At 35.2% G+C, this 26,624-nt stretch overlaps 1 protein-coding gene and 1 pseudogene across 2 annotated transcripts; both read left to right on the top strand.

The window, feature by feature from the left end:
• On the top strand, positions 1-7,068 carry LOC125191056 (putative DUF21 domain-containing protein At3g13070, chloroplastic; annotated as a pseudogene). Its single transcript, XR_016130186.1, has 14 exons — positions 1-748; positions 1,361-1,458; positions 1,548-1,641; positions 2,269-2,346; positions 2,497-2,600; positions 3,004-3,085; positions 3,356-3,495; positions 3,566-3,644; positions 3,738-3,801; positions 4,356-4,447; positions 4,566-4,631; positions 4,975-5,091; positions 5,536-5,715; positions 6,110-7,068. The product of XR_016130186.1 is annotated as a putative DUF21 domain-containing protein At3g13070, chloroplastic (transcript).
• A 12,971-nt stretch (positions 7,069-20,039) lies between these two features.
• LOC125190995 (mitochondrial pyruvate carrier 3-like) lies at positions 20,040-22,094 on the top strand. The gene is made up of 5 exons (XM_048088444.2): positions 20,040-20,090; positions 20,208-20,306; positions 20,375-20,427; positions 21,311-21,384; positions 21,908-22,094. Exons 1-5 carry the CDS (start codon positions 20,045-20,047, stop codon positions 21,951-21,953), a joined length of 318 nt encoding a protein of 105 aa, XP_047944401.1. The 5' UTR covers positions 20,040-20,044; the 3' UTR covers positions 21,954-22,094.
• The last annotated feature ends 4,530 nt before the right edge of the window (positions 22,095-26,624 follow it).

Genomic DNA, 26,624 nt, shown 5'->3' with positions numbered 1-26,624 from the left:
AATGGGATAACTTTAAAATATGGAGTATTCCGCATTGCAAGTTCGCTGGAAACCTTTCCTTGGATTCCAACGTAAAGAGGCACACCAGACGTAGCTCGAGCTACGAGCCACGATGAGGATGAGCTTCGCATTCAACCCCTTCAGACACTCCCTATTTTCTTCTCTCTCACTCAATGCTCATCATCTTCATTTAATCTCTGTCTGCTTATTCCTGATTTGATTCATTATGATCATACACATGGCTGCAGCCGCCGCCGCGTCTGAAACCATTTCGTTCAATCAATCCGCTTTCATCACTCCCTCCTTCATCATCCGTCCGCGTTCATTATTCCACAAATTATCCGCAGAGAAGCTTGCCTGCTGCTCCTGCTCTAGCTCTAATGAAAGGAGCCCCCTTCCTTTGATTTCTGTTCAAATTAGCTCTCCTGCGAATACCAACACCCCAGCATCGAATCCGAGGGCAATCGATTTTGATGAGCTTTTGGTGAGGAGAGGGTTGGCTGCGGCCGCAATTACTGCGGTTGTAGTATTAGGTTGTCGGAGAGCGTTGGCTGCGGAGGGTGTTGTTGTGGCTTTGGGATATGGAGTTTGGGAACGTAGTTTGTCGTCGATAAGGAGTTCATGGCCTAAGGTTTTACAGATTTTGATGGTTTTCAAGTAGCAGGGATTGATTCTGGCGGCGCTGTTGGGCCTCTCAGCATTTTTCTCCATGGCTGAGACCTCCATTACTACACTTTGGCCATGGAAGGTAATAAGGTTTTACAATTGGATATTTCTAATTAGGATAGAAATGTATCTGAGCTATAGGAATGTACCTATGCAATTGGCTAGTGCTAAATGTATGGAAAATTGGAAATGGAAATATATTTTCTGTAGAAAGCTAGCTGATTATTGAGTCTATTATGATTATGGTTAAGCTAGAGTGAAGATGGTTTCTTTGTCCCACTCAAAATTTTAACTGCCCTTAGTCGCCATATTTTGGTTTCCTTAGTTCCTTGGCACAAGAGGTTTATACTCCCTCCGTCCCACAATAGGAGTCCTATTTGGTTTGGGCACTGAGTTTTAAGAAATGTAAATAAAATTGGGTTGAATAAGTCCACGGGATGTGGATCCTACTTATATATATTAGTTTTATAATAAAATGTGAGTTGAATAAGTTGGTGAAATGTGGGCCTACATACCATTTATGGTAAAAGTGAAATAGGACTCTTATTGTGGGACGCAGGGATTATTTTCATTCAAACATACTTAAATTATCATACTTATTGCAACGTCTCAAGGATTGGTCTAATTTAAAGTTGTCTTCCTGATGAGCTTTGTTGTTATTATAGATATTTATTGTTATTTATACTAATTGCAGGTACGGGAATTGGCTGAGAAAGAGTCGGAGAATGGTGTATTCAAAATGCTACGGAATGATGTTACTCGATTCCTGACGACAATCCTCATTGGCACCACGTACTACTCTTCTTGTTAAATTGACTTGCAGCTGTTTTCTTCTTTTTTATTCGAACTTGTTTTCTTATTGTAGATGTTTTATGTGGTAGAGTGGTCAATATTGGTGCTACAGCACTAGTAACTGAGGCTGCAACTGCAATATTTGGTGAAGCTGGTGTCAGTGCAGCTACTGGGGTGATGACGGTATGTTTGTTTTCTTTTTAACTTATGCAGTAGCAATTACTCAATTTTGTATAGGAACTGGGTTTCTCTGCTTTCAGAGACATTTCAATTTTTCTCTTTGCGTGATGATGTATACTTCTGGAAGATGCAATTTTATTTTATATTGGATGTTAGGGCAATATGGACTATGGATTTAATAATTCATACTTATATGTGTGAACCATATGTCCATATATACCCTTTTCTGAGCGCTAAATTTTATTCTAATGCTTTGTTATAGTTTTTTACGAAATCCTGGTTATCTTTTGTTCTGCATAGAATGAGGTGAAAAGATTGTTATAAGTCGGAGGAATCACGACATTTAGTATCTATATATTGAAATAATTGGCTAATCAGTTATTAAAGCCTGGTGATGATGTTCAAGTTCCTTCCAGCGACTTGCATCTTTTTGTTTTATTATTGAAATCAATGAAATGTCACAAATTCGATTATCGTTCTTCCAGAAGTCTTCTGCAAGAAAACTAGGACAATTTTTTGTGCCATTTAATCCATTTATTTGTCTAATGATCAAAGCTTTTACTGCAGCTCCTTTATACCTGTTGTTTTTATACAAAATGTGTGATACCCGTAATTTGCTAATCTTTTCAGGTTGCTATCCTCCTCCTCACAGAAATTACTCCAAAAAGCATTGCTGTTCACAATGCCACTGAGGTAGCTAGGATTGTGGTGAGTTTTAACCTGTTGAGGCTGCAAGTATGATGTTTCTAACTTGCTATATGGTCAACCTTATGGAATAACATAAATAAAATAGTCCAAGGGCAAGATGCACCTTTTTCACTTTTGATGTTCATGTTCTACTCTTTATGCTGCCATTAGGTAAGGCCAGTGGCATGGCTGTCCCTCGTATTGTATCCAGTGGGAAGAGTTGTGACGTATCTCTCAATGGGAATGCTAAAATTGCTAGGCTTAAAAGGAAAAAGGTCTGTTTTCTTTACCTAGTATATTTGCATTACATTTTCTGAACATCTTTACATGTGTGGGCTAACTCTAAGATGTTTGATAATATCATCGATCCCATCTGTTGAACTCATGAGAAAATTATGTGGTGCGAAGATGTAAATACTAGTAGTCTAGTAGTTATTCTAGAATATGATCAGCACTCGTATATTAACAATTACTTTATTTGAGACGTAGGAGTACTTTGAGTACTTCATTACAATTAAATGCCTTCTCTCAATTCTATGAAGCATATTTACCATGTTCTTTAGTATGTCATCTCGGTTTTGTATGCATCATTACTTTTCATGCTGAGTTTTCTGTGCATTTCTGTGTCTACTTTGTGCAATGGAGTTAACTTTGACATGTTTTGTTGTGATCTCTTAGCGAACCATATGTAACTGAAGATGAACTAAAATTGATGCTACGTGGAGCAGAATTAAGTGGCGCAATTGAGGAAGAAGAACAGGTAAATTGAGGTCACTAGCATATGTGCTACTTTCTAGGTTGGTGTAACTTGCATGTTCTACATTATTTTCTTCTCTCATTATTTAAGAACATGGAAGATTCAACTAAAAGGTTTTAACCATGTAAATTGCTACAACCTGTCTTATCATTATCTTATTTGCATGACAATTCTTTCTCTGATCACAGATGGATGTGCATACTTTTCCATGTAATTCATAATGTGGAAGAATGTGATTTTTTTATCTTATTGAATATGATTGGACTTTCACAGGATATGATTGAAAATGTGTTGGAAATAAAAGATACCCATGTGAGGGAGGTGATGACGCCTCTCGTTGATGTTGTTGCCATCGATGCTGGTGCGACACTTGTAGATTTCCACAAGCAATGGGTAGATCATCACTATTCTAGGTGTGAGTCCCTTTTTCTGTCAGTTAGATATGCTGTAGTTGGTCTATAAGTATGCACAATTTGCTTGTAGGGTGCCTGTCTTTGAGGAGCGAATTGACAACATTGCTGGTATTGCCTATGCAATGGATCTCCTTGATTGCATACAGAAGGTAAAATAAGTTTTTATTTATCCATATTTCCTTAGTTTTGTTCTTTCATATTTCTAATTGTATAGAAAACTCTTATTCTGTTCGGGTTCGAAGGGGGAACTGCTAGAAACTTCTAAAGTCGGAGTTATGGCCCACAAACCTGCATACTTTGTTCCTGGTAAATTACACTACTTATAATTGATATTAGCTCCTCAAAATATGACGTTTGATTTCCTCCCCGAATAGATGTAAGGAGGAATGCTTTAGGCGATTATATGGTGGAAAATAAATATCCCGATGCTCCTTTGGTCTTCTTGTCGCTCCATTCTTACATGTGGTGATCTTCAAAGCTGTATTTTTTTTTGTGAGATAGCAGATATAAGATGATATGGTGTTGTTATATCCTGCCATATGAACTATTGGATTAATGCTTAATATTTGATTTAATCTCAACATTTATTGCTAAAGGATGAGACATTGAAGCACTTTGTTAGCTGTGATAGTGCTTTTCAATTCATGTTTATTTAATCCCTTTGGGCTTCTTGTCACTCAATATCCTGCCACGTATATGAACTATTGGATTAATGCTTAAAGATTTGATTTAATCTGTACATTTATTTCTAAAGGATGAGACATTGAAGCTCTTTGTTGGCTGTGATTGTGCTTTTCAAATTATGTTTATTTAATCCCTTCTGTATAAGTACATATATATGAACGCATTATATGTTGCAGATTCAATGTCTGTGTGGAATCTTCTTAGAGAGTTCCGCATCAGGAAGGTGCACATGGCTGTTGTTCTAAATGAATATGGTGGAACTGTTGGTGTGAGTATTTCTTCCTTTCTCAGGTTTTAAAAGCCTAATCCTTTTAATAAATTGTGGCATTGATGTATGCCCTAAATAAGTTTGGGCTTCTGCCTTTTTTTATTTCTTGCCGTAACAGATAGTGACCCATGAAGACGTAGTTGAAGAAATTGTTGGTGAGATTTTTGATGAAAATGACTCAAAGGTAATTCTGTTTGATAACAATGGGAGTTGAAGGATTTCTGGTGACTCTTATTTCTTCTTGACTGTTTTCCATTTCCCTTTATGAATAGTCTTCTTGATAAAAAGTTTTGTCATGGTCTAGAAATATTGTAATTTGATTGTTGATCAAAATGTGAATTCCTTGCACACGGTGGTTAAACTGATGACTGAGAACAATTATAGATGGAGCCATTCAAATGTATTGTTATTGCTCATCCAGGACTATATTCGCTTGCATTTTAAGATCTCATTCCATTATATAAGTTACATTCTAACTAGCATTAGTTTCCCTTAAAAAATTTTATTTGTGTTATTTGCTATGACAGGAGGAAATCCAGAAAAAGACTGGCTATGTTGTCATGCGTGCTGAAGGCATATATGATGTGGATGCCAATACATCAATAGATCAGCTCTCTGAAGATCTTAACATTAAAATGCCAGAGGTACTCTAAATTTGCTCATGTTTTCTTTAATTTCACAGTGCTTTCTGATTTAATGATAATCACAGCACGCTAATATTATCTCGAAACTTTAATTATGATGCATACTCTTATTCCTGTTAGTATTTATGTTATGAAAACTTGAGGTTCAAATGTGACCGCCATGGGATTGGTCCAATTGGAGGTAATTTAGAAATCTTCTTTTTGAAGGTTTATGAGTTATGACTAATAGCAGCTTGCATACAATTAACATACATGTTTGAAGAATGGTTAGTAGTAGCAGTTTGCATATAATAATTAGTTATTAAATGTTCGAGAGACATTGTTAGCACATCTTCTTTCTAAGATGGGAAACAGTTGAGTAATACTTGGATATTTGCAAATCCAGAACTCTGTAAAGTTGCAATTCAGTGTCATTCTTGTTGACATTGTTTCCCTCTGGTGCAGGGTCATCAATATGAAACAGTTTCAGGTTTTGTCTGTGAGGCATTCGGATATATCCCGAGAACAGGTGAGATGATAAAAGTAGTCCTTGAGAGAGAAAATCAAGAGGACCATGTTAACTATGATGAGCCTGAATCCGACCGGCAAGAAGAAAATGAGAAAACTCAAATATTTAAGCTTGAGGTTTGTTTAATTTTTCTCTTTGACTTACCATTCTTCAGTCCTTTTCCATTTACTCCCCATTTTATATTATACTAGTAAGCTGTAAAAGTTAGACCAGGGGAATGGTGTCCAACTTATAAAAGTAATATGCCCAACCTACATGTTTTCAAGTAGCATACTTGTTGTGATCTATGAAGAGGCTAGGTGTACCTATCTAATTCACCCTTTTAAGGAAATTAGTGTTAACAAATGTAACTCTCTGCATTGTGCATTATCTGAAAGCATAAATATTACTGAAACTGGAAGCTACCCTAGAAATCAACTTTTCTTAATGACTCGAGAATATATTTATTTAATTCTTGAATTAGTGTGGCGTTTCGTTAATTACTAGTGAAAGATCATATGGTTGGTGCAGATACTAGCAGGTAATGCTAGAAAAGTAAGTGCTGTTCGTTTTGAACGAATAAACAGTGAAGAGGTGTCAGTAGAGAACAGAGGGGTAACTCGTTTAATACCCAAATTTTGGAGGAGAAGATCTACTATGAGTGATGATGAATCAGATAGGAAAGGTGAACATGAGGTCCCAGGTCATGATATGTCAAATGATTGTGTAGTGACGGTACAGGGTTACAATGCTAATCAAGTAAGTAAAAAGTAGTAGTTGTCTTCATGGAAAAAAAACGGGAGATAACAGGCCATTAGTTGCAGTCCTTATTCTTTCCACCAACAGGGACAAGTGGAGAGAAGTTTTGAATTATTATTAGTCCAGTTTTAGTGTATGGTTTTAATCACAGCTCAACTATTAAAAGCCAAGGAAGTGCTTGAATATGGATTGTCACATTTGGATTCCAGAAGAATGAAGGGTTCCATGTTTGTGGGAGTTATGTTGGATAAACGGATAGCTCCTATACCAGAGAAACAGACGGCCCTTTACCTCTTGAGTAGCTATATGGTCATGAGTTATATTCAGGGATTTTCCGTGGTTGTATATCCAAGAAATGCAATAATTTTTCCCTCTCCTAAATGTCATTAGTGCAGCTGATGTAGGTTCGATACAGGTTCATGGTTTGGTAATTCTGCGAGAATCTTTGTTTAAATTATTTGGGAAATTGAAGGTGAAAAGTTTGTTCGCAGTCTCTCAATCTCTCAACCATGAAATTGAAGGTGAAAAGTTTGTTCCCAGTCTCTCAATCTCTCAACCATTCGTGACTGATGTGGGATAAATAGGAACGGCCCAAGGCCTAGATGTGTCGTAATTATTTTTTCTGAACGAATTGGCGGAATGTAGTGGTTACAGCGTGTCTGCCTTGTAACCCTGGTTTTGAATATGGAGAGAACTTTCATTCGTAAATGACTACTCAAGGTTTACTTGAAGATTGATTGTATAGTGAAGGGCTTCCTGTGCTATGTGATGATATTTTAATAACATGTAATGTGAAGTACTGAGAGCATCTCAAAGGTAAATGGATAGGTAAAGTTGGAGAACTACTATATTTACTTTACTTTATTAAATTAATTTTTTCTATCCACTTTTCTTAATATTTATCAAAACACGTGCCGGAAAAAAATGAGATTCTTAATGACGGACGGAGATAGTATATAAAATTTCATATATGGAGCAACAAAGATCCAATAATTCTGAAGCAAACTTCATGTTGAAACATGTCAATTTTCGGACAAGTAATAAAATCTAAATATTGTCCTTTTTTTTGTATTTTGAAGTTAAGGCCAATTATACAACTTTCATAGAGTTATTTTTATATTTTCTACTAAAGGAAAGCATATTTTTATAAATAACCAAATGTTTGGGTCATAGCTAAAGTATCAAAATGCTACTCTTCCCGTCTCTGAAAATTTGTCACATTTTTTCATTTTCATCCGTCGCACAAAATTTGTCACATTTTACTTTTTTACCATTTTTGGTAGTGGACCCAATATTCCACTAACTCATTTTCATTCACATTTTATTATAAAACTAATATATAAAAGTAGGACCCACATTCCACTATCTTTTTCAACTTACTTTCCATTACATTTCTTAAAATCCGTGTCCGATCAAAATGCGACAAAATTTAGGGAAGGAGGGAATATATTCTTACACATTTGTTGCTTATGATGTGCAAATTGTGCATTTAATATTTTTTCCTTTCATCAAAGAAGGCAAATTTGCTTTCCCAACATTTATTTGTTTTAAAAAAAGTCTTCTAACTCATGCATGAACTTATTTGCCAGTTATGCCTACAAACTTGAAGTAAAGAAAAAGACGAAAGTTCACCACGCAATATTTGGTGAAAAGAGTCAGGAAAATTGCCTGAATTACAAATTTGATTCCCAACAAATACTTAAAATTTTCAGTTACAACTCGAAAAATATAAAAAAGAGAAAAAACTAAAATAAAAAAGAAACTATTTTCAAAATAAAAACTGAATAAAAATTAAAAAAAATTCGGTATAAAAGTTGGATCAATCCTCACAACGTATTTAAATTCAAATATAAACCAAATGAAAAAATTAGAAAATACTTTATTTTGAAAATCATAGGCGATAATAGGAAACAAATTAATGTTTTAAAATATTTGTTAACATATAATCACAGGTTTGTGTTAAAATGACAACACCTCTTAAAGTGATACTGTGACACCATGTATCCAGCAATATTATAAACGCTACACAACAATAGTATAGACGCTAGACAACAATCTATAGATTGTTGTCTAGCGTATTGGATATTGCTGGCCAAGAAAAAATTGTTGTAAATTGCTGTCTATTGTATTGGATATTACTGTCTAGTGTATTGGATATTGCTGGCTGAGAAAATTTACTCTTGAGCATTTTTTATGATTGCCACATGACAACTGATTATTCGTCCACGTGTACAAATGATTGACTAGAAATGGTGGTATGGTATTATTTTAAGAGGTGTTGTCATTTAACGCACCCCTATAATCATATACTCATAGATTAAATGTCTTATAAAAATGTTATATCAAACATTTATTCCCGTATTAACTAATATTATCATAAGTATAATGATAAAATCATATGTTAAAACTATTCTCCATATTATGAACCTTTATTAATGATACTAATAGGTTATAACCCATTTTTAAATATGAAATTTGAATTTCCCAACCAAAAAGAGCATGAAAATCGAATAAACGTGCTCAATAATCACTGACTTATAGAGATTTATTTGACCTATTGATTCCTAATTTCCTATATTTTTCCACTAAAAATTTGTAGTTGCAATCCAACCAATTATGGTATATTCTACACTGTAAAATTAAAAATCGCATATAAGTTGAATGAAACTCTCTAAAGTGTAAAATTAATAATCGCACGTAAATTAATTGAAACTCTCCAAGTGGAAGAGGAATATCCTATTAATGTTCTAATAAAAACACAGGAATTAGGATTTGTTTTGCAAATTTCACCACTTAATTAATTTGTAATCAGTGAATTGTAATTATATTTTTATCTAATTTATATTTTAACACTTTAGATTGAAAAATATCAATGCCAACTCCGAATATGATAATATTCTCGTTCACTCTAATTGTGCATTAACTACGTTGTTATCTCAATACGATGAATGTAGATTCAAAATTTAATAAATATACCTAAAAAAAGGCAAATCAAAGTTTTCTGTTATAAAAAGTCTTCAAAGTCATGCATGAATTTACCTTTTAGTTATGCTATAAAATTTAAAGCAAAGAAAAAGACGAAATTTCACTATACAATATTAGGTGAAAAAGCTAGGAATACAACCCGAAAATTGAATTTGATTCTTAACATATACTTAAAATTTCAGTTACAACTCAAAAAAATACAAAAAAAAAGAGATAAATAAACAAAAAGAAAACTATTTTCAAAATAAAAAAAAGAATAAAATTTAAAATTTTTCATTCAACATAAAAATTGGAACAACGCCCATAACTCATTTAAATTTAAGTATACAGTAAATGAAGAAAGTTAAAAGATACTTTATTTTGAAAAACAAAGGGGTTACTAAGAAACAAATTAATGTTTTATAAATATTTATTAACATAATCATATAATAGAATAAATGCCGTCCAAAAATTTGTAATATCACACATTTGTTCCCATATAATTAACTAATGCTATCAACATAAATATAATGATCAAATCTTATGTTAAAACACTATCTATATTATATAAGCCCGGATGAACCTTAATTAAATGTTATTTATAAGTTATAACCCATTCTAACCATAAAATTTGAATTTCCCGACCCATAAGAGCATGAAACTCGAATAAACGATGGTACAATAACAACGACTTCTAGAGATATATTTGGCTTATTGATTCCTATTTTTCCAACTAAAAATTTGCATTTGTAACCCAACTTACTATGGTATATTAAGATTAATAATCACATGTAAATTAATTGAAACTATCCAAAATGGAAAAGGAATACCATAATATTAAAATAAAAGTAATGGAATTAGGATTTGTTTTCACTCCTTAGTTAATTTGTATTTCGTAAATTTTAATCATAGTATTTTTTTATTTAATTTATATTGTTAATACTTTCAACTGAAATATATCAATGTCAGCTCTGAATATGCTAATATTTTCAAGCACTCCAACTGTGCATTAACTACGTTCCTATCTCAATATGACGAATGCAAATTAAAATTAAATAAATATACAAAAAAAGGCAAATCAAAAGGTGCAAAAATTGAAGAAATACAACCATCCGTTCAAAATAAAATCCAGAGTTGAAAATTCAAAAATTCAACACATAAATAAAATTAAATAATGTAAAAAGGAAAAAAATAAATAAATTAGCAAAAAGGCATACAATTGTGACGAAAAAGCATAAATTTATTGATAAAATATTTTATCTTCAAACTAAACGTTTTATTATAACCACAAAAAGAATCAGTACGGTATTGGTATTATTATTGATACCCTGAAATAACAAAGCATACAGATGGAATCTTATCCGTCAATCAATTTAAAATTAAAGAAAAAGAGGTGGTAGTACCTTGCGCATCGAGTTTTGTAAATTGGCATAATCGAACTACTATAAATAGCCACACACTATCATCACTATATCATAACTCAGAACGCTTCTTCACCTCTTCAGTATTCTCTCTTTCTCTCAAAATTCTTCTGCAATTCGAGTTTAGTGATTGAACTCATTTAATTTTCAATTACTACATTTGATTGTGTTGTTTTGAGTTAGAGCACCAATAATTTACTAGTACCTAATTTGTCCCATTTTTCCGTCCGTCCCTCAAAATTTGTCCATTTTACTTTTATCGTTTTTTGGTAGTGACGTATTCCACTAACTCATTCCTACTAACATTTTATTATAAAACTACTACCTCCGTCCCTGAAAATTTGATACAGCTTACTATTTTAGTCCGTCCCTGAAAATTTGATACACTTCACTTTTACCATTTTTGGTAGTGGACCCCATATTCCACTAACTCATTCATACTCACATTTTATTATAAAACTAATACTTTAAAAGTAGGACCCACATCCCACCAACTTTTTCAACTCACTTTCCATTACATTTCTTAAAACCCGTGTCGGGTCAAAGTGTAGCAAATTTTGGGGTACAGAGGTAGTATTATATAAAAGTAGGACCTACAATCCACTAACTTTTTCAACCCACTTTCCATTATATTTCTTAAAACTCATGTCGGGTCAAAGTGGGATAAATTTTGGGGTACGGAGGTAGTAATTCATTTATTGAGCAAAAATGGACTACGTCGGACTCAAGGTGGCGAGGAAGGATTTCGGAGGCCGCGCCGCTTGCTTCGGCACCGTGGTGGCCTTTTCCGCCGTCACCGGCTTCGACGGCGGCGACGAATCCAAGGAGATGCAGCTGACGGAGCTCTATCCGCTCTTCCTCACGCCGCCGCCGCCGCCCGGTTTTGGCCCCATGAGCAGCGGCGGCGTCGGAGCAGATCTAGAAAATTGATACGAGACCATTCCATATCTCCCATATCTTTTTATTTAATCTAGTATTTTGATTCACCATATCATTCCCATATATATTTATTTTCTTGCTCAATGAGTTAGGTTCGAATTCTAGACTTATAAATAGGTCTCTTGTTATCATTTGGATTCAATCAATCAATTATTGAAATACAAAATCATTTTGTTTAGTGTGCTATACGCCACTCTATTTGTCTCACCGCCGACCCTTGCGAGGGCCCCGAACTTTATCGTTTCATTGTTTAGCACCGCCGACCCTTCTCCAGGCGCCGGTTTTGACTTTTATCCAACGAGAAGTTAGCTTCCCGGACTTGTTACGGAGCACGTCTGTAACAACTGGTGCTTTCATTTCGTGCACAACTTCCATCTTCTTCCTCCTGTAACCTACAAAAAAACAAAAAATACAAAAAAAAACAAAGAGAAACACCTTTTTCATCAAAAAACCCACCGATCAATGCTTCTTATTTTATCCACCACTCATGTCAAGGAATCAAAGAAAATCAGCATGGGGAATTCCACCAACCCCTGAAGTGTGTATTGGTCCCTCGCGACGGAACCCCGGCATCGGACGGAAGGAACACATCAGTCAGCGGCGACTTTCGCCTCGTGATGACGCCTCGCTGGAGCCGTTACCTGTGACAGAACAACAGCCGCTCGACTCCCTAACCCAGGGTTTCGATTGCATCATGGCCCGATTCGACAAGTTGGAATCACGTTGGGAAGAAATCAATCGCCGGCGTCGAAACGTTGTTTATCAGCAATGGCAGCAGGAACAGTACACACCGCGTCGCACATGGCAGCACGATCACTCCTCCTGGCACGAACAGCCTCCCGGCTGGCCGCCACTGCTACGACAACGCTCGCCCCCAACCGGCTGGCCCACACAGCGGCGTCTGCACGCCTACGAGCAGCAGGAGCGGCGCTATGCCTACGGGCAGCAGCAGCAGCAAAATCCCAATACCGAAATCATAATGCTGCTTGACTACCAGCCCCCGTGTCCACCATATACAGACCCGGATTCATATGGGCAGCCACGGAATTTCGATGATGGTTATCATCCACTTCCGCTGCCGGAATATCAGCCCCCACGCCCGCTGCCGGTCTCTGACTGTTCGTTGCACCCGCCTCAACAACCCAAGAAGTTTATTCAATCGTCCCAGCAGCGAGGTCTCACCAATAATCCCGCCCTCAAGGTTCGATCGCTCTCGCCTGTCCAACAAGCCGCCATCGACGATTACAATGAGAAATTACGTGTTTATAGGTTGGAGCAAGCTGCATTGCTTACCCATTTGAACGCGTGGTTTGAGGAGAACACTAGTGACGAAAATCTAGCCGAAGAGAAAACCAATATCACTCCCGTAATAGTATTGGGTGATGATCCTCCCAATGACATTACCGGTGTTCCCAATGATGGCGCTACTCTTGATATTCCAAACAACGAGTCCGTTGAAGAGAACCTCAAGAATGAAAATGAGTTACTGCCAGTGCTCGTCAAGGCATATGATGACAAGATTGGTGATCTTTTTGTTCCAACACATCCGAAAGTGGAGATAAAAGTTGATTTGGAGACTTTACTTGACAAGTATGTTTCTTGCCATGGGGATTTCACTATGATTCTAGTTCACAGTCAATCGAATGGTCATATTAGAGCAACAAATGTTCACTCCAAGTGCTCAAGATCCCATATTTTGTTCACAGCCAAAATTAAATCATGGTTCAGTTTTCGGATACAAAGTCTTATCTATTACCAACATTGACCGTGCGTATTTGATCCAGGAGGAGAACTTTCGACTCTCTTTGTTTCGAAGTTTCCACCTTGAGGACAAGGTGAATTTCAACTGCGAGGGAGTTGATACGAGACCATTCCATATCTCCCATATCTTTTTATTTAATCTAGTATTTTGATTCACCATATCATTCCCATATAAGTTAGGTTCGAATTCTAGACTTATAAATAGGTCTCTTGTTATCATTTGGATTCAATCAATCAATTATTGAAATACAATATCATTTTGTTTAGTGTGCTATACGCCACTCTATTTGTCTCACCGCCGACCCATGCGAGCAGTGGCGGACCTAAAGAGGGTCATGGGGGACCCATGGAAACCCCAACCATTTTACTAATGATTATGTATTATCTATATTAAAAGCTTTTTTAAATAGTTCAATAGCCCAGTTGGCTTTTTACCAGCCCTGGCAAGTGATTGCCCAGATATCAATTCCAATCAGAACCAACCCCCCTATTTAAGGTTTTAGCCTTTTTTACTGATTCTTCCTATTATTTTTATTTTCCCTTATTTTTCTTATTTACTTTTCCTTATGTTTCTTATTTACAATAGATCTTATAAAAATTATACTTTAATATATGCCTTTTAGAATCTTATTCTCGCTATACTAAAAAAATTTCATACATTTTATATTGATTCTCTATTATTTATTTTATGTGTTCTTATTTGTAGTATCACTTTTTTGTTTTACATTTTTATTTAGCTATAATTAGAGTACAATTCAAGTCTTTTCTTACAATAATTTATTTTTTATTTTTTGACAGTTATTTTTTGACGTTGCATCTATCAACAATCACCTTACCCATATCTCTATCTTTTGTAATTGATTCTCTAAATTATCGACACAAAAAATACCCTAGTACTAGGAATACGTTTGGACCCCCCACCTTTAAAATCCTGCGTCCGCCACTGCTTGCGAGGGCGCCGGACTTTATCGTTTCATTGTTTAGCACCGCCGACCCTTCTCCGGGTGCCGGTTTTGACTTTTATCCAACGAGAAGTTAGCTTCCCGGACTTGTTACGGAGCACGTCTGTAACAAAAATCCTCGTGAATCTGGCCGGAATTTCGATCTGAATGTTTCCGGAAACATCGATGCGAAGGGAGGTGGTGGACTTGAACGAGGGAGTACTGAACTACATTCTCAACGGAGAAATCGATTCCACACCAAAAATCCAGAGAAATCGATCTGAATCTAGATTTTACAGCTATGGATTATCAATTGTATGTGGGGTCCAATCGTCTCATGCAATTCCAAGCACCGGCTTCTTCCACCAGTCTGGATATCGGTGGAGCTTCTATGGTAGATTTCCTCTCAGTCTACGCGTTTGTGAGATACTTCAGTGTCGCGCTGCTCGTGAGCCCGTTCCAGATCGCAATGACTCGACGCCGCTGTTCGACGCTGTACATCTGGCGCTCAGATCACATCTCACATCCCTCGCTGATGGAGAATTCGCGTTTGCATCTGTGTGCCTCAGGTAGAAGTTGCATGACATCAAATTGTTTTTAATTTTAAACAAATTAAAAGATGACATACCAATATTTTCAATTTCATCTGATTTTGCTAAATTTGCCTTCATGTTAAAAAACGACGATGTTTTAGTAACTTATTCGGAACTTAGTAACTAAAATGCTATTCTTCCTTTGGTTTTCTAATAATTTTAACCATGATGTTAAGGATATAAATTCAATTAAATTTTCGATTAATTTTTTAATCTTGGTCAAATTAAGTTGAATAATTTAGTCAATATATTTTAAATGAAAATGTTTTAATTTAATTCTTAATTTTAAAAAAAATTAATTTAAATTTTATTTTTAGTGATGATTCAAATAAACGACCTATGGATAAACAAGAAACAGTTTTTATCATGATGCTAAGGCTCAAAACTATTACTAACAATTTTTGACAACGCAGGTGGGATTTGCTGGACTTGATAACGTGGCCGGTATTCCTTATAGAGTACCTCCTCTTCCACAGTCCAAAGCACATCCCTGGTTTGGATCTCTTCCAGAGCGAGTACTACGCAATGCCGGCCCCAGCAAAGGTCGCCATCCTACGCCATCTCTGCGACGACGTCTTTGAATCAAAGGCTTTCAAGGCCGAGGCCCACAAGAGGGCGCTCATGGCGGAGAAGCAGAGCTGGAACTCTCGCTATTTCAGCTTCAAAGGAAAGAAGAATAAGCGGAAGGAGTTTCTGAACGACTTCGTAGCCGATGGGAATGGCGACGAGTGCTATCTGTGTAAAACAGATGGTAACTTGATCTGCTGTGACGGCTGCCCTGCTGCGTTTCATGCTAGATGCGTTGGGGTCGTCACCAGCCAATTGCCCGATGGCGATTGGATTTTCCCTGAGTGCACCATTGAGAGGGATGCGTCTTACCAGCTGAGTAAGTCTATCTGAGGAATGGAGCTGCTCGGGGTTGATGCTTATGCCCGACACTACTACAACTGATGCGGTTACTTGTTCGTGTAAGTTGTCACAACAACAAATTCGTATATACACTCTAACTTTATGTAACTACCTTTCAGTGTTTTTAACATATGGTCCGAACTTACATATAGCTCACACTCTACCGCGATTATTTGCAGGGTGGACTTGTGTGAAGACAACTACTGGTTTTCATTGTACAACAAAGACGATATGTCAGCTGTTGTTGCAGCGCTAGAGGCATCATCCAGTGTGTATGACGTAATAGCAAGTGCAATCCGGAGGAACTGGAACTTAATTCTTGGAGTCAGTTCTGAAGTTCCCGAGGACACGGTAAACCCTAGAGATGAAGGAGCTGGTGCCGGTGCATCAACCAGCTCTTCGGAAGTGGCAAACTACGCCAATCTCTACGGGTTTGCTCGTATGTCATACAAGTTCTCCAAGGGGTTGGCCTCAAAATGGTCAGAAGAAGAGCAAGCGACGAAATCAGCAGGAGAGATAACTGGGAGGCAGATGAGGGTGATCTCCAACAAGTATGCTGCATTTTTGTGGCCGAATCTTAGAGATATGGCTCTGGCCACCACCATGAGGGAGAACTGCGGATGGTGCATCTGCTGCAAAATTCCGCAATTGGAAAAAGATTGCTTGTTAATTGCCGGTGATAATGTTCAAGCATCACACAATTTTACGAGCCAGGATTTTGGGTATTGTGCCAGGTCCGGATAGTAGGAAGAGCCATCAAGTTGATGTCATATGCCATCTTATCTGGATCGAGGATCGCCTCGGTAGCCTTCTATCCGGCCTCTGGTTGGATCAAAGCTATTCCGGCCGTTGGCGGAACAATGCAGTTGAGGCTGCCCATATTGGAAGCCTGAAGCATTTGCTCCTTGAGGTTGGTCTAGTTTCTTTAATGTGTATTAATCAATTTTCTTGTATTTTAGTATTCATAATAGAGAAATTGTATTAAAGTAGATTGTGGTGTTAAAAGAGTTTCTATAGTTGTACCTTTATTTATGGCCCGGGAAGCGCCTTGCAGCGCTGTCCGGGCCATTTTTTTTTTCAAAATATAGGGATGAAACGACGTTGTTTGGTCATTTTATTTTTCTCTTATTTAACTATTCTTTCCATTTATTTCCCTTTTACATTTTTTATCTTTTAAAAACGGCGTTGCCTGAGCCTTTTTTTATTTTATTTTTAAATGTAAGGTCAAAACGATGTCGTTTGTTATTTTTTTTAAATGTACGGCCAAAACGACGTCGTTTGTTCTTTTTGAATTTTCTCCTATTTTGTTATACAATCAAAATGGCGACTCATTGTTCGTGCCTCCTTTTTATATCTTCTATTTTTATATCTTCTAAAGGTGGCCTTGCCTGAACTTTTTCTTTTAAAACGTAAGGCAAAACGACGTCGTTTGTTCTTTTTAATTTTTCTCCTATTTTGTTATATAATCAAAATGATGACACATAATCCGTGCCTTCTAAAGCTAAAATTTCGTCGTCCTTAGCACAATTTTCAGTTTAAAACCTAAAGCTAAAATGTCTCCGTTTGCTCTTTCCATTTATTTTCTTTTTTTTTTCCTTTTTATATTATATAAAAGCGGCAATGCTTGAACCTTTTTATTAAACCATAAGGCCAAAACGGCGTCGTTTGTTCTTTTCCATTTATCTATCCATTTGGTGCATATAAGGTCAAAACGGTGTCGTTTGTTCTTTTTATTTTTATTTTTAAAATATATGGCCAAAACAACGTCGTTTGTTCTTTTTGATTTCTCCTATTTTTTTATATAATCAAAATGACGACTCATTGTTCGTGCCTCCTTTTTATATCTTCTAAAGGTGGCCTTGCCTGAACTTTCTTTTTAAACGTAAGGCAAAACGACGTCATTTGTTCTTTTTAATTTTTCTCCTATCTTGTTATATAATCAAAATGATGACACATAATCCGTGCCTTCTAAAGCTAAAATTTTGTCGTCGTTTGCCCAATTTCCAGCCCAATTTCCAGTTTAAAACCTAAAGCTAAAATGTCTCCGCTTGCTTTAGTTGTTGATTTTCAGTTTACTTTTGATGTTATCGACTCCGGATGTTTTCGTTTTAGTAATTTTAGAGTTATGGTTTCATTTTCAGTTGATATGTTCTCTTTTCATGCATGTATTTCTGATCTGTTTTCTGTTTCCGTTTTATGTTGCTTGTCTTAGCTCAAAATGTTTTGTTTCGCGTTGATTTGGTCAGATTTGAGTTTTTGAGTTCAGTTTCTGTTTAGTTGTGAAGGAAAGTATGGGTAAATATGTTTAGGATGTCTAGATCTAGTAGCTAATGTTTTATTTCTGCATGATCTTGGGTTAGTTTCGAGTTTACGTACTCGTACTTTAGATTTTAGGATTAGATTTAAGTTTTCAAGTTGTTATGATGTTTCGTTTTTCGTAACCTTTCAGATCTGTTTTTCACTCTACTTTTCATGTTGATCTTGTGAGGAAGATGAAGTTGTTAGAAAAGTTTTATTTTACAGTACTTTTTGCAGGAGACTGACAGTCGTTCATTTTATGTTGTTTGTCCATTTATGAAAAGTTTAGTTGAGTTGATCAAGTAGTTTTAGTTTTGTCTAGTGAGTAGATCAGTTTGAATTGTTTAATCTCTCAAGTCAAGTGGTTTAACTTAACCCACCCCTAGAAAGTGTGGCCGCAGCCATTCCCATTTCGTGTCTAGCAATCAAATGTTAAACACATCATCTCTGTGGGATCGATCCTTACTTCCCTATATTAGTTAATAGTATTGTGGGTTAAGGTTTTGAAAACACGCTTTCGAGTTCTTCCATTCATCTCACTCAAGTCAGATTGAGTACAGTTTATCAGCCTGAATCTCCACTGGACCCACTCATCTGTGTTCACAGGTAGAAGGTGTACAATTGGCCATCCAGATCAGTTTGACAATCCAACTTGAACAAGCCACAATGATAAACAAAGATGATACGAGTGAAGAAAGCGAAAATGCACAAAAACCGAGTTTTCAGATTTCAATGTAGTTCTCATAAATCTTTCTAATCTGGGTTTATATTATTTTCATCGAATTTTTCGTACATTATAAAATTTGATGTTATTAAAATGGCCAAAGTTAAACCATGTTTTAGGATTCTACTAATTTTCCAATAATTAATGAATTAATGACCCACTCATTAATTTGGTTCAAACCTTGAACATTAATCATAAAATTAATGAATGAAAAAAATAGGACTAGTTGTTGTATTTTATCGCTGGAGGTTTGACTTCAAAAGTTCTGTCGTATTAGTATAAATATATTCCATTCGTCCCATAAAAATATGTATACTTTTTATTTCCGCCCGTCCCATAAGAATATATACATTTTTATTTATAAAAAGTTATCCCCACTTTATTATCTATATACATCAATTTATTTATAACTTATACTACTATAACCACCTTTTTATACAGAAGAAGCAATATAGAAATTAATTTTATACAATATAGAAATTATTGAGTTAAACTAATGTTGATTTGACTGCACCAAATAAAAACTTTGGTAGTCATTGAAATAAAGTATAGACATTATTGCACAAGTAGTCTGAGTTTTGAAGAAAACAGATTTTTTATGTGTAGTTGTTAATACGAAAAAAATTAATTAAGTTGGTTAAGATTAGACTTGGCCCAAGGTTTACAGAATCGGCGGTTAAAACCGAAATCGTAACCGCCAGTTGCGATTCCGAACCGAAACCGTGAGAATTTTCCCCTTTTCAAAACTGTCAATTTTTGAACCGTGGTTCGGTTCATGTTAAAAAATTTTCGAATCGAAACCGTGCCGGAACAACCGGTTCCAAATCGGAACCGCGAAAGACTGCCGGAAAACCATGAAACCAAGCCGGAACCGCAAAAAACCGGCGGTTCGGAACCATGAAAAACCATAAAAAAAACCGCCGGATCGGAACCGCTGGGAGTTTTGGAACCGGAACCGTAACCGCGAAACTCCCTCGCAGTTCGGTTCCGGTTCTGCAATTTCTAAAACCGTAACCGCCGGTTCCGGAACTGTGGGCACCTCTAGTTAAGATAGTTGACTTTGATTTTTGTTTAATGAGGGAGGCAGTATTCATTCAATTAAGCTCTATATAAATAGAGGTGTATTAATTGATGTTTGAGTTCCAAGTCAACCATTAATGGCAGCCTCCTCCTTGTGGAATCATCCTGCCGGCCCCAAAACCAGTAGTTCTCCTATCCTTTCTCTCCATCTAATTAGGAATTAATGTTTTATTTTGTGTTTCAATAGCTAGTGGAATGTCAATTTAATCTTAACTAGTAATACTATTACACATTATGCAGTTCACTTCTGGGCCCCAACCTTCAAATGGGGTTTAACAATAGCAAACGTTGCAGATTTTAGTAAGCCACATGAAAGCATCTCATATCCTCAACAAATAGGTATGCTTTGCGTTTATAATTCTTGTCAATTTAATTAAATACTTAAAACCGAATGATGTCTTTTATAGCTCTTGCTGCTTCTGGACTCATATGGGCTCGTTACAGTACTATAGTTACCCCGGTTAGTAAACCCACCACTCTCCTAAAAAATAAATAAATACATACTTCCTCCATCCCAAAATAAGCGAATCACTTCTTTTGAACAAGAGAACTAAGGAATTGATATTTAAAGAGTTGAAGTAGAGAAAGTAATATATGAAAGAGAGAAAAAGTAGAGAAGTAACGAGAGAATAAAGTAAGGGAAAGCTTTTTTGCTAAATTGTGACTCATTTATAGTAGGACATTTCAAAAAGGAATATGACTCGCTTATTTTGGGACGAAGGGAGTATCACTTTTTTTGTATGTTTAGGTGTATATATTGTTGAAACAAATTATGGTCTATACATAAAATGCACAATGTTTAACATAAAAATTTAATAACTTCACATTTGTTTGGAATTGTTCAACATAAGAATTAAACTAACAGCTTGCAATATTAATACTTGCATCGGATTGGAATTGGAAATAAAACGAGATCTTCCCAAAATGCATGAATATATCTATCTCAATAACTAAATTGATATAATTTGAATTAAGAGATATAGAGAGCGAATTGATATAGTTTGAATTCAGAGATAGAGATAGAGATATATGATTATAGCGCAAATAAAAAGAAAACAATCAAATTAATTTTGTATAAAATGTAGCCATAAGACCGACAAAATTGAGTTGGAGATATGCTCAATTTTATTTATTATCAAATTAACTGAGTATAGTAGCAATGATGATTATTTTTAGTTTACTAGTACAAATTGATCTAAGTAAAACCGAATGTGTACGACATAGTTGAACTAGGTCTACCAATATAAATATTCTCTGTATTCATTGAAGTGTATTAATTGTAGTTGTAAAGCAATTAAAGAAAATACTACTAGTAATTGAAAATGATCAATTTGTTGTCAAAGAAAAATTGGAACTTATTCGGTGTGAGCTTGGGAATGTCAGCCACAGGGATTTGTCAACTTGCCCGCAAGTCTTGGTAAGTACTCTATATGTTAATTTAGGTTTGCGACTTTATAATTAATTATATGATTTCATATTACACATATGTATGTTAATGTTACTTTTATCCTGATCAAATTATAATTATGACTATGCTTAGTTAAGGATTGATCATTTTTATGTGAGAATTCATAATAAATTATGCATGGTGCTCGCTATTTAGGAGATATTATCAGGCTTTTTACAATGTAGTCATTTCCCTAACTCTCATATTATTTATAAAGCTTCTAAAGTTTAGAAAATTTAATAGTATTTTCAGGTAATAACTTTTTGTTAATATTACCTTATATTATAATTTTACTTGTCCCAGTCCGCGAGCGAGTACACAAGGTGTTGTAGCTCTAATTAAATTTTTTTAACTGTAAATGTCAGCTTATAAAAAGTACTAAGTTAATGTATTCTTCAAGTGTTTCAACTAATTTAATAATTTTTTTATATCTATTATCTACGTCTACGTGATCAATATTCTGAAACATGGATATGGAAATTTTCAATTTCAGGCACGACTTCTACTCTGAGAAGAATACAACTAAAGCAGAGGAGTAATGTCACTTGCCAAATAATATAGTTCACCGTTCAAATTACATTAATGAGTGCACCTTTATTTTGCAATTGCATGCATGGATATACACACTTAATACTTACTCTATGTTTCTTCAGTAATAATAAAGGCTATTTTTCTGTTAAATGAAATGTTATTCTATTTAACTTTGCATCTATCAACATACCTCGAATCAGGAAAGTGATCAATCGCTAACTCAATCTTTAATTGCTAATTACAATTAATTTAAAAAAACAATAACATATGTAGAGATTTAGTGGTCTAGAAATTGTCATGTGTAATTGATGCACTATTTTTTAGCACTAAATAAACCTACAAATATACAGAGTATATATAGTATAACTAACGGTCAGTACCGGATATCGAACACGGGGAAGGCAAACACGGACTATCTATTTCCTACTAAAACTCAATTACTATATGGAAGAACGGAAGGTTTTGAAAACTTTTTGAAAACTGAAAACAATTGAAAGCAAATAACAACTAAATGCAATTAAGACACAGAGACAAACGATAGAGATAAGGAAATTTCAGGGATGTGCGTTCACAGTTATGGTTATACAAATTCCAAAACTACAATACCCTAGCACAGTTATTACTTTGGTAGGACGAGTCACCTAGCTTATGCTCATGCGAACGTTGATTACAAAATTAGGGTTGTCAATCCTAATACGTAACTCCATAAAGCTCCTAAAATCCTTGAAAAGTCCTCACTTTCAATTAACAGTGTCATTTTAAGGGAAGCTAACTGTAGCGTCTACTAAGTGGATCTAACTCGCTAGAACTCTCTCACAGTTATGAAGCAAGCTATATTAAATCATACACGATTGTGTCACTCAATCATGAAGCATCAAGATTAACTTAGGGAATAAAAACAAAACGGATATTAAATAGAAAAAAGAATTGTATAACCAAAGTCGTTACTAACACATCCATAGAATCCTATGAGTTTAGCTATACACATAGATTGAAGGGAAGACAAATTGAACATAAAACTAAAGCTAATAAAACCCGTAGGTTAAATCCTTGTCGTTCTTGATGTTCTTGAAATCCTTCTTCAACTCCTTGCGCGATTGAAGTACTCTAGCTTTCGATCTCTGTGAATTATTTTGCAAAAAAGAACTCTATGGTTGATGAAGCTTGAGGTCCTATTTATAGGGGAAAGCCAATCCTTATTGTAGAAGGAAAAGATCTTCAAAATATGATAAATCTTGGAGCAGATCTAGGGCTAATCGGATTCGTCGCCTTTCTTCAGCGGGCCGCCGCATCTTGGACGACGTTCGCCGCGTTGGAGTCCAGAGTCTCTGTTCCTTCGGCGGCGGACCGCTGCACGACTTCCGGCGGTAGCCGGGCGAGACTCTCTTCCAAGTGTAATTTTTCCGAGGCGGGCTGCTGAATTGCTCTGGCCGCCAGGCGCCGTACAACTTTGCGGCGGTCGCCGGTCGCCGTCTGACTCCAGATTTCCAGACTTGGCATTTTGACTCCCTTTTTCGGCTCAATTATGCACATTTCTCACAAAACACGTCAAAATACCAAAATAGATAAAATATACAAATAATGGACGTGTAGAGTGTCTTTGACATAAAAAACGGACCAAATAATGGCCTTAAAATAGTACAAAATCCGAGCGTATCAGTAATTTCATTTTATTATTATTTACATTTAAAAAGATTAGAAAACTACCAAAATTATGATTTTTTATCAAAAAGTCAATATAGTGTATTAAAAATGTCAATACGATTTATTGAAAATGTCAATACAATTTAGTATTGACATTTTATATGTATTATATTGACATATTATGATAGGTTTATTGACATAAAACTGTACTTGAAAAATACGAAAGTTAAAAAAAAAAAATTCAAATTTTGACATCGGAACATATGCAAGTGAGATCTCGTTAGAAATCCTTATAAAATTATCTTTAATTTGATATATTTTCTATAAAAAAATAATATAAATTGAGAAAGTTATAATCATTTAAAATTTAGAGATATTTTTTAAAAGTTAGTTAAAACTAACTTATTGTTAATTGACACTAATACCCCTAATTGATATTTTTGTGCTTCTTATTGATATTCGCAAATGAATGATCTTGTGCATTGATTTAATGATCCAATGCATATAATTTAGTTGTAGTTAGCAATTTAAGAATTAATTAGCAATATAACACCCCTGTGGTTATTAATAATATTTCTAACTATCTTAATTATTTAGATCTATTTTTACTTCTGTTTTCTAGTATTAACTATATTTGGTTTCAACGATATATGAGGCCCGTCAATCTAATTTCGATCATATTTTTGTTTGAACTATATATATTGTGATGAATAACCCTGTTCACACTTTAATCATCTAATTGATATGTTGTTGGTTATGTTTTCTTTGGATTTTTTTCTACTTCACATGTTACTATTTGATTTTTTAGTATTGATCTCACTAAGAAATTAGGTAGAACATGTTGGAAATTGACATGTTTGATCACATTGTTTGAAAATTTCATATTATGCTCCATAATCGATATATTGTTGATTATGTTTGCATTTGTGATTATTGATGAGTTTAATAATGTATGTTGTGATAACCGTCTCTTTAGTCCAATGTTTATATTGTTAATAATAAGATTGGTTTGGAATATACTAAACTGATAGCACATTATAAGTTCATTCGGTTAATACAAACAATATCATGTGTTGCCCGAGTGAGAGATTGCTAGAATTATTAGACTGCCATATGACTTATTTAATGTGTATAACCATCTTTTAAGTTGATCAATTAAAATAATCTATTAAAGTTTAATTTATGGGCTTAATTGTAGTATTAAATTATTACTATGACCTTAAGTCTGGATACTATACTTAATCTCTATTATGGACTAATTTAATCTATATTTGTTGATGGACGAAATAGAGAATAAATGATCATATATTTTCTATATAAGATAGGATTATGGTGCTGGGGTTTGGTGCCCCTTGCATAGCGGAAGACTTGTACAAAACAAATAAATCAGATGTAGGATCTATTTGACTGATTATGCGATTAATCAATTCACATGTTAAGCAGATAATTGCATGCTAGAACGCAAATAATTCATGCTCAAAGAAAGTAAATCCTAAAACATGAATTCTACGGTTTAGAGTTACCGATTTGATTCTCTAAAGAATCGTCGATTGCTCGCGCCTTCTCCACGTGATGATCTTCAATACTAGACCACGGATCTTCTCTCTGGTTCCCGAACTGTATCTCGATATCAGGGTGGGCTGATCTTATCAAAATACTAGGACTCGAATAAAGAAGATAGAAGAAATCCTTTTGGGAAAAAGGAGTAGAAATCGAAATCTCCTTCAGCTGGGGGGCCGAAAATTTCGAAAATTTCAAGTATGAAAATTGTATTTTTCTGTCTCCTTTATTCTCCTATTTATATTAAGTTCCTTTTGGGCCCAAACAGGGATCTATGGAAGGTTTTGGATATGGGCTCGCCCAATTAGTTTTTTACTAATTAAATTGAACTCAAAATTTAATACAAGCTTATATTGGAATATTACGAGCAGCCACTACAGAAGTAATATTGAACTCTCCCCATCCAAATCCGAAATTACAAGTAATCCGGGTTTCCGTTATTTATTACTTATTTCCCGCGCTTAAGATATAAATGTCCATAATTAATTAATGTCTGCTATGGACTTAATTAATTAATATCTTATTAATTCCAAGAGTGGACTTAGCAAGAAACATTTATTTATTATTCATAGAGTAATAAAACTCCAACTGGCCAGTTTTTCGAATAATAAAACCTTGTTCGAGCTCCTCTTGAGGACATTATCAAACGAGACTCACCTCGCGCACGTTTCAACATAATAGCAATCCTAGCACCGCTAGATATTAATCACCACTACCCAATATATCAGGATTATTGGGTTGCGAAAAACCCGCACCATTTGATAAGTCAAAGTAGTGCATAATCAATACCGTATGCTCAATGCTAACATATGTAGATTAAGAAATAGTATTTTATCAAGACCTAGTCTTTCAGTAGATAGCATAAAGACACGTCTTGCTGTTAGATCCGTTCAGTGCTATACCACACCAATGTCATCTTATTTCAGTAAGGCTTAGAAATATGCGGACTGACATAGCAACCTTTAACGATAGGTAGCCAAAGCCTATCTAGGTTGTGAAATTCTTCTTTTTCTTTTGCAAAGCATTGCATAGATCTGACCGTGTTACCTTAAAGTGGACGACGCCCACAACCGGTCTACTAAGCAAAAGTCTTAGACTTTGTTTGCTTCTTATACATTTAAATGTTTATAAAACATCTTATAAATGTACAAACAAACACAATGTAATAATAATAGTGATTCTATTCGTGCGGAACTGCTCGAATAATACTGAATCGGGTTCAAAGTGGATTGTAGAGTTTTACGTATACAAGCAAGATTCTATTCGAGCGAAACTTGCTCGAAACATGCTTTTCAGTATACCAAACCTAACATATGGTCCATAGATGTTAGAAGAACGTAATCATATTCCTATATTCAATCTACATATATTTTCTATATAAGATAGAGTTATTGTAACAGCCCGCCCTCCTAGGGTACAATAAATGCGGAGACTGCTACCAAAACAGACTCAAAGAAATGAACAAAGGCTAGGGT

Source organism: Salvia hispanica, chromosome 5 (genome assembly GCF_029641045.1).
Source record: "Salvia hispanica isolate PSC_SH4W2 chromosome 5, Shi_PSC_v1, whole genome shotgun sequence".
Classification (NCBI taxonomy): Eukaryota; Viridiplantae; Streptophyta; class Magnoliopsida; order Lamiales; family Lamiaceae; genus Salvia; species Salvia hispanica.
Note: the sequence above shows the minus strand (reverse complement) of the source record. Positions and strands in the feature narration are given on the sequence as shown.

Bases quoted from the DNA above. Each gene is read 5' to 3' on its own strand.
- LOC125190995 (XM_048088444.2), top strand. From the start codon at position 20,045: ATGGCAGCCTCCTCCTTGTGGAATCATCCTGCCGGCCCCAAAACCA. The intron at 20,428-21,310 runs GTTAGTAAACCC...TTGTTGTCAAAG, and splicing joins ACAGTACTATAGTTACCCCG to AAAAATTGGAACTTATTCGG. The intron at 21,385-21,907 runs GTAAGTACTCTA...TTTCAATTTCAG, and splicing joins CAACTTGCCCGCAAGTCTTG to GCACGACTTCTACTCTGAGA.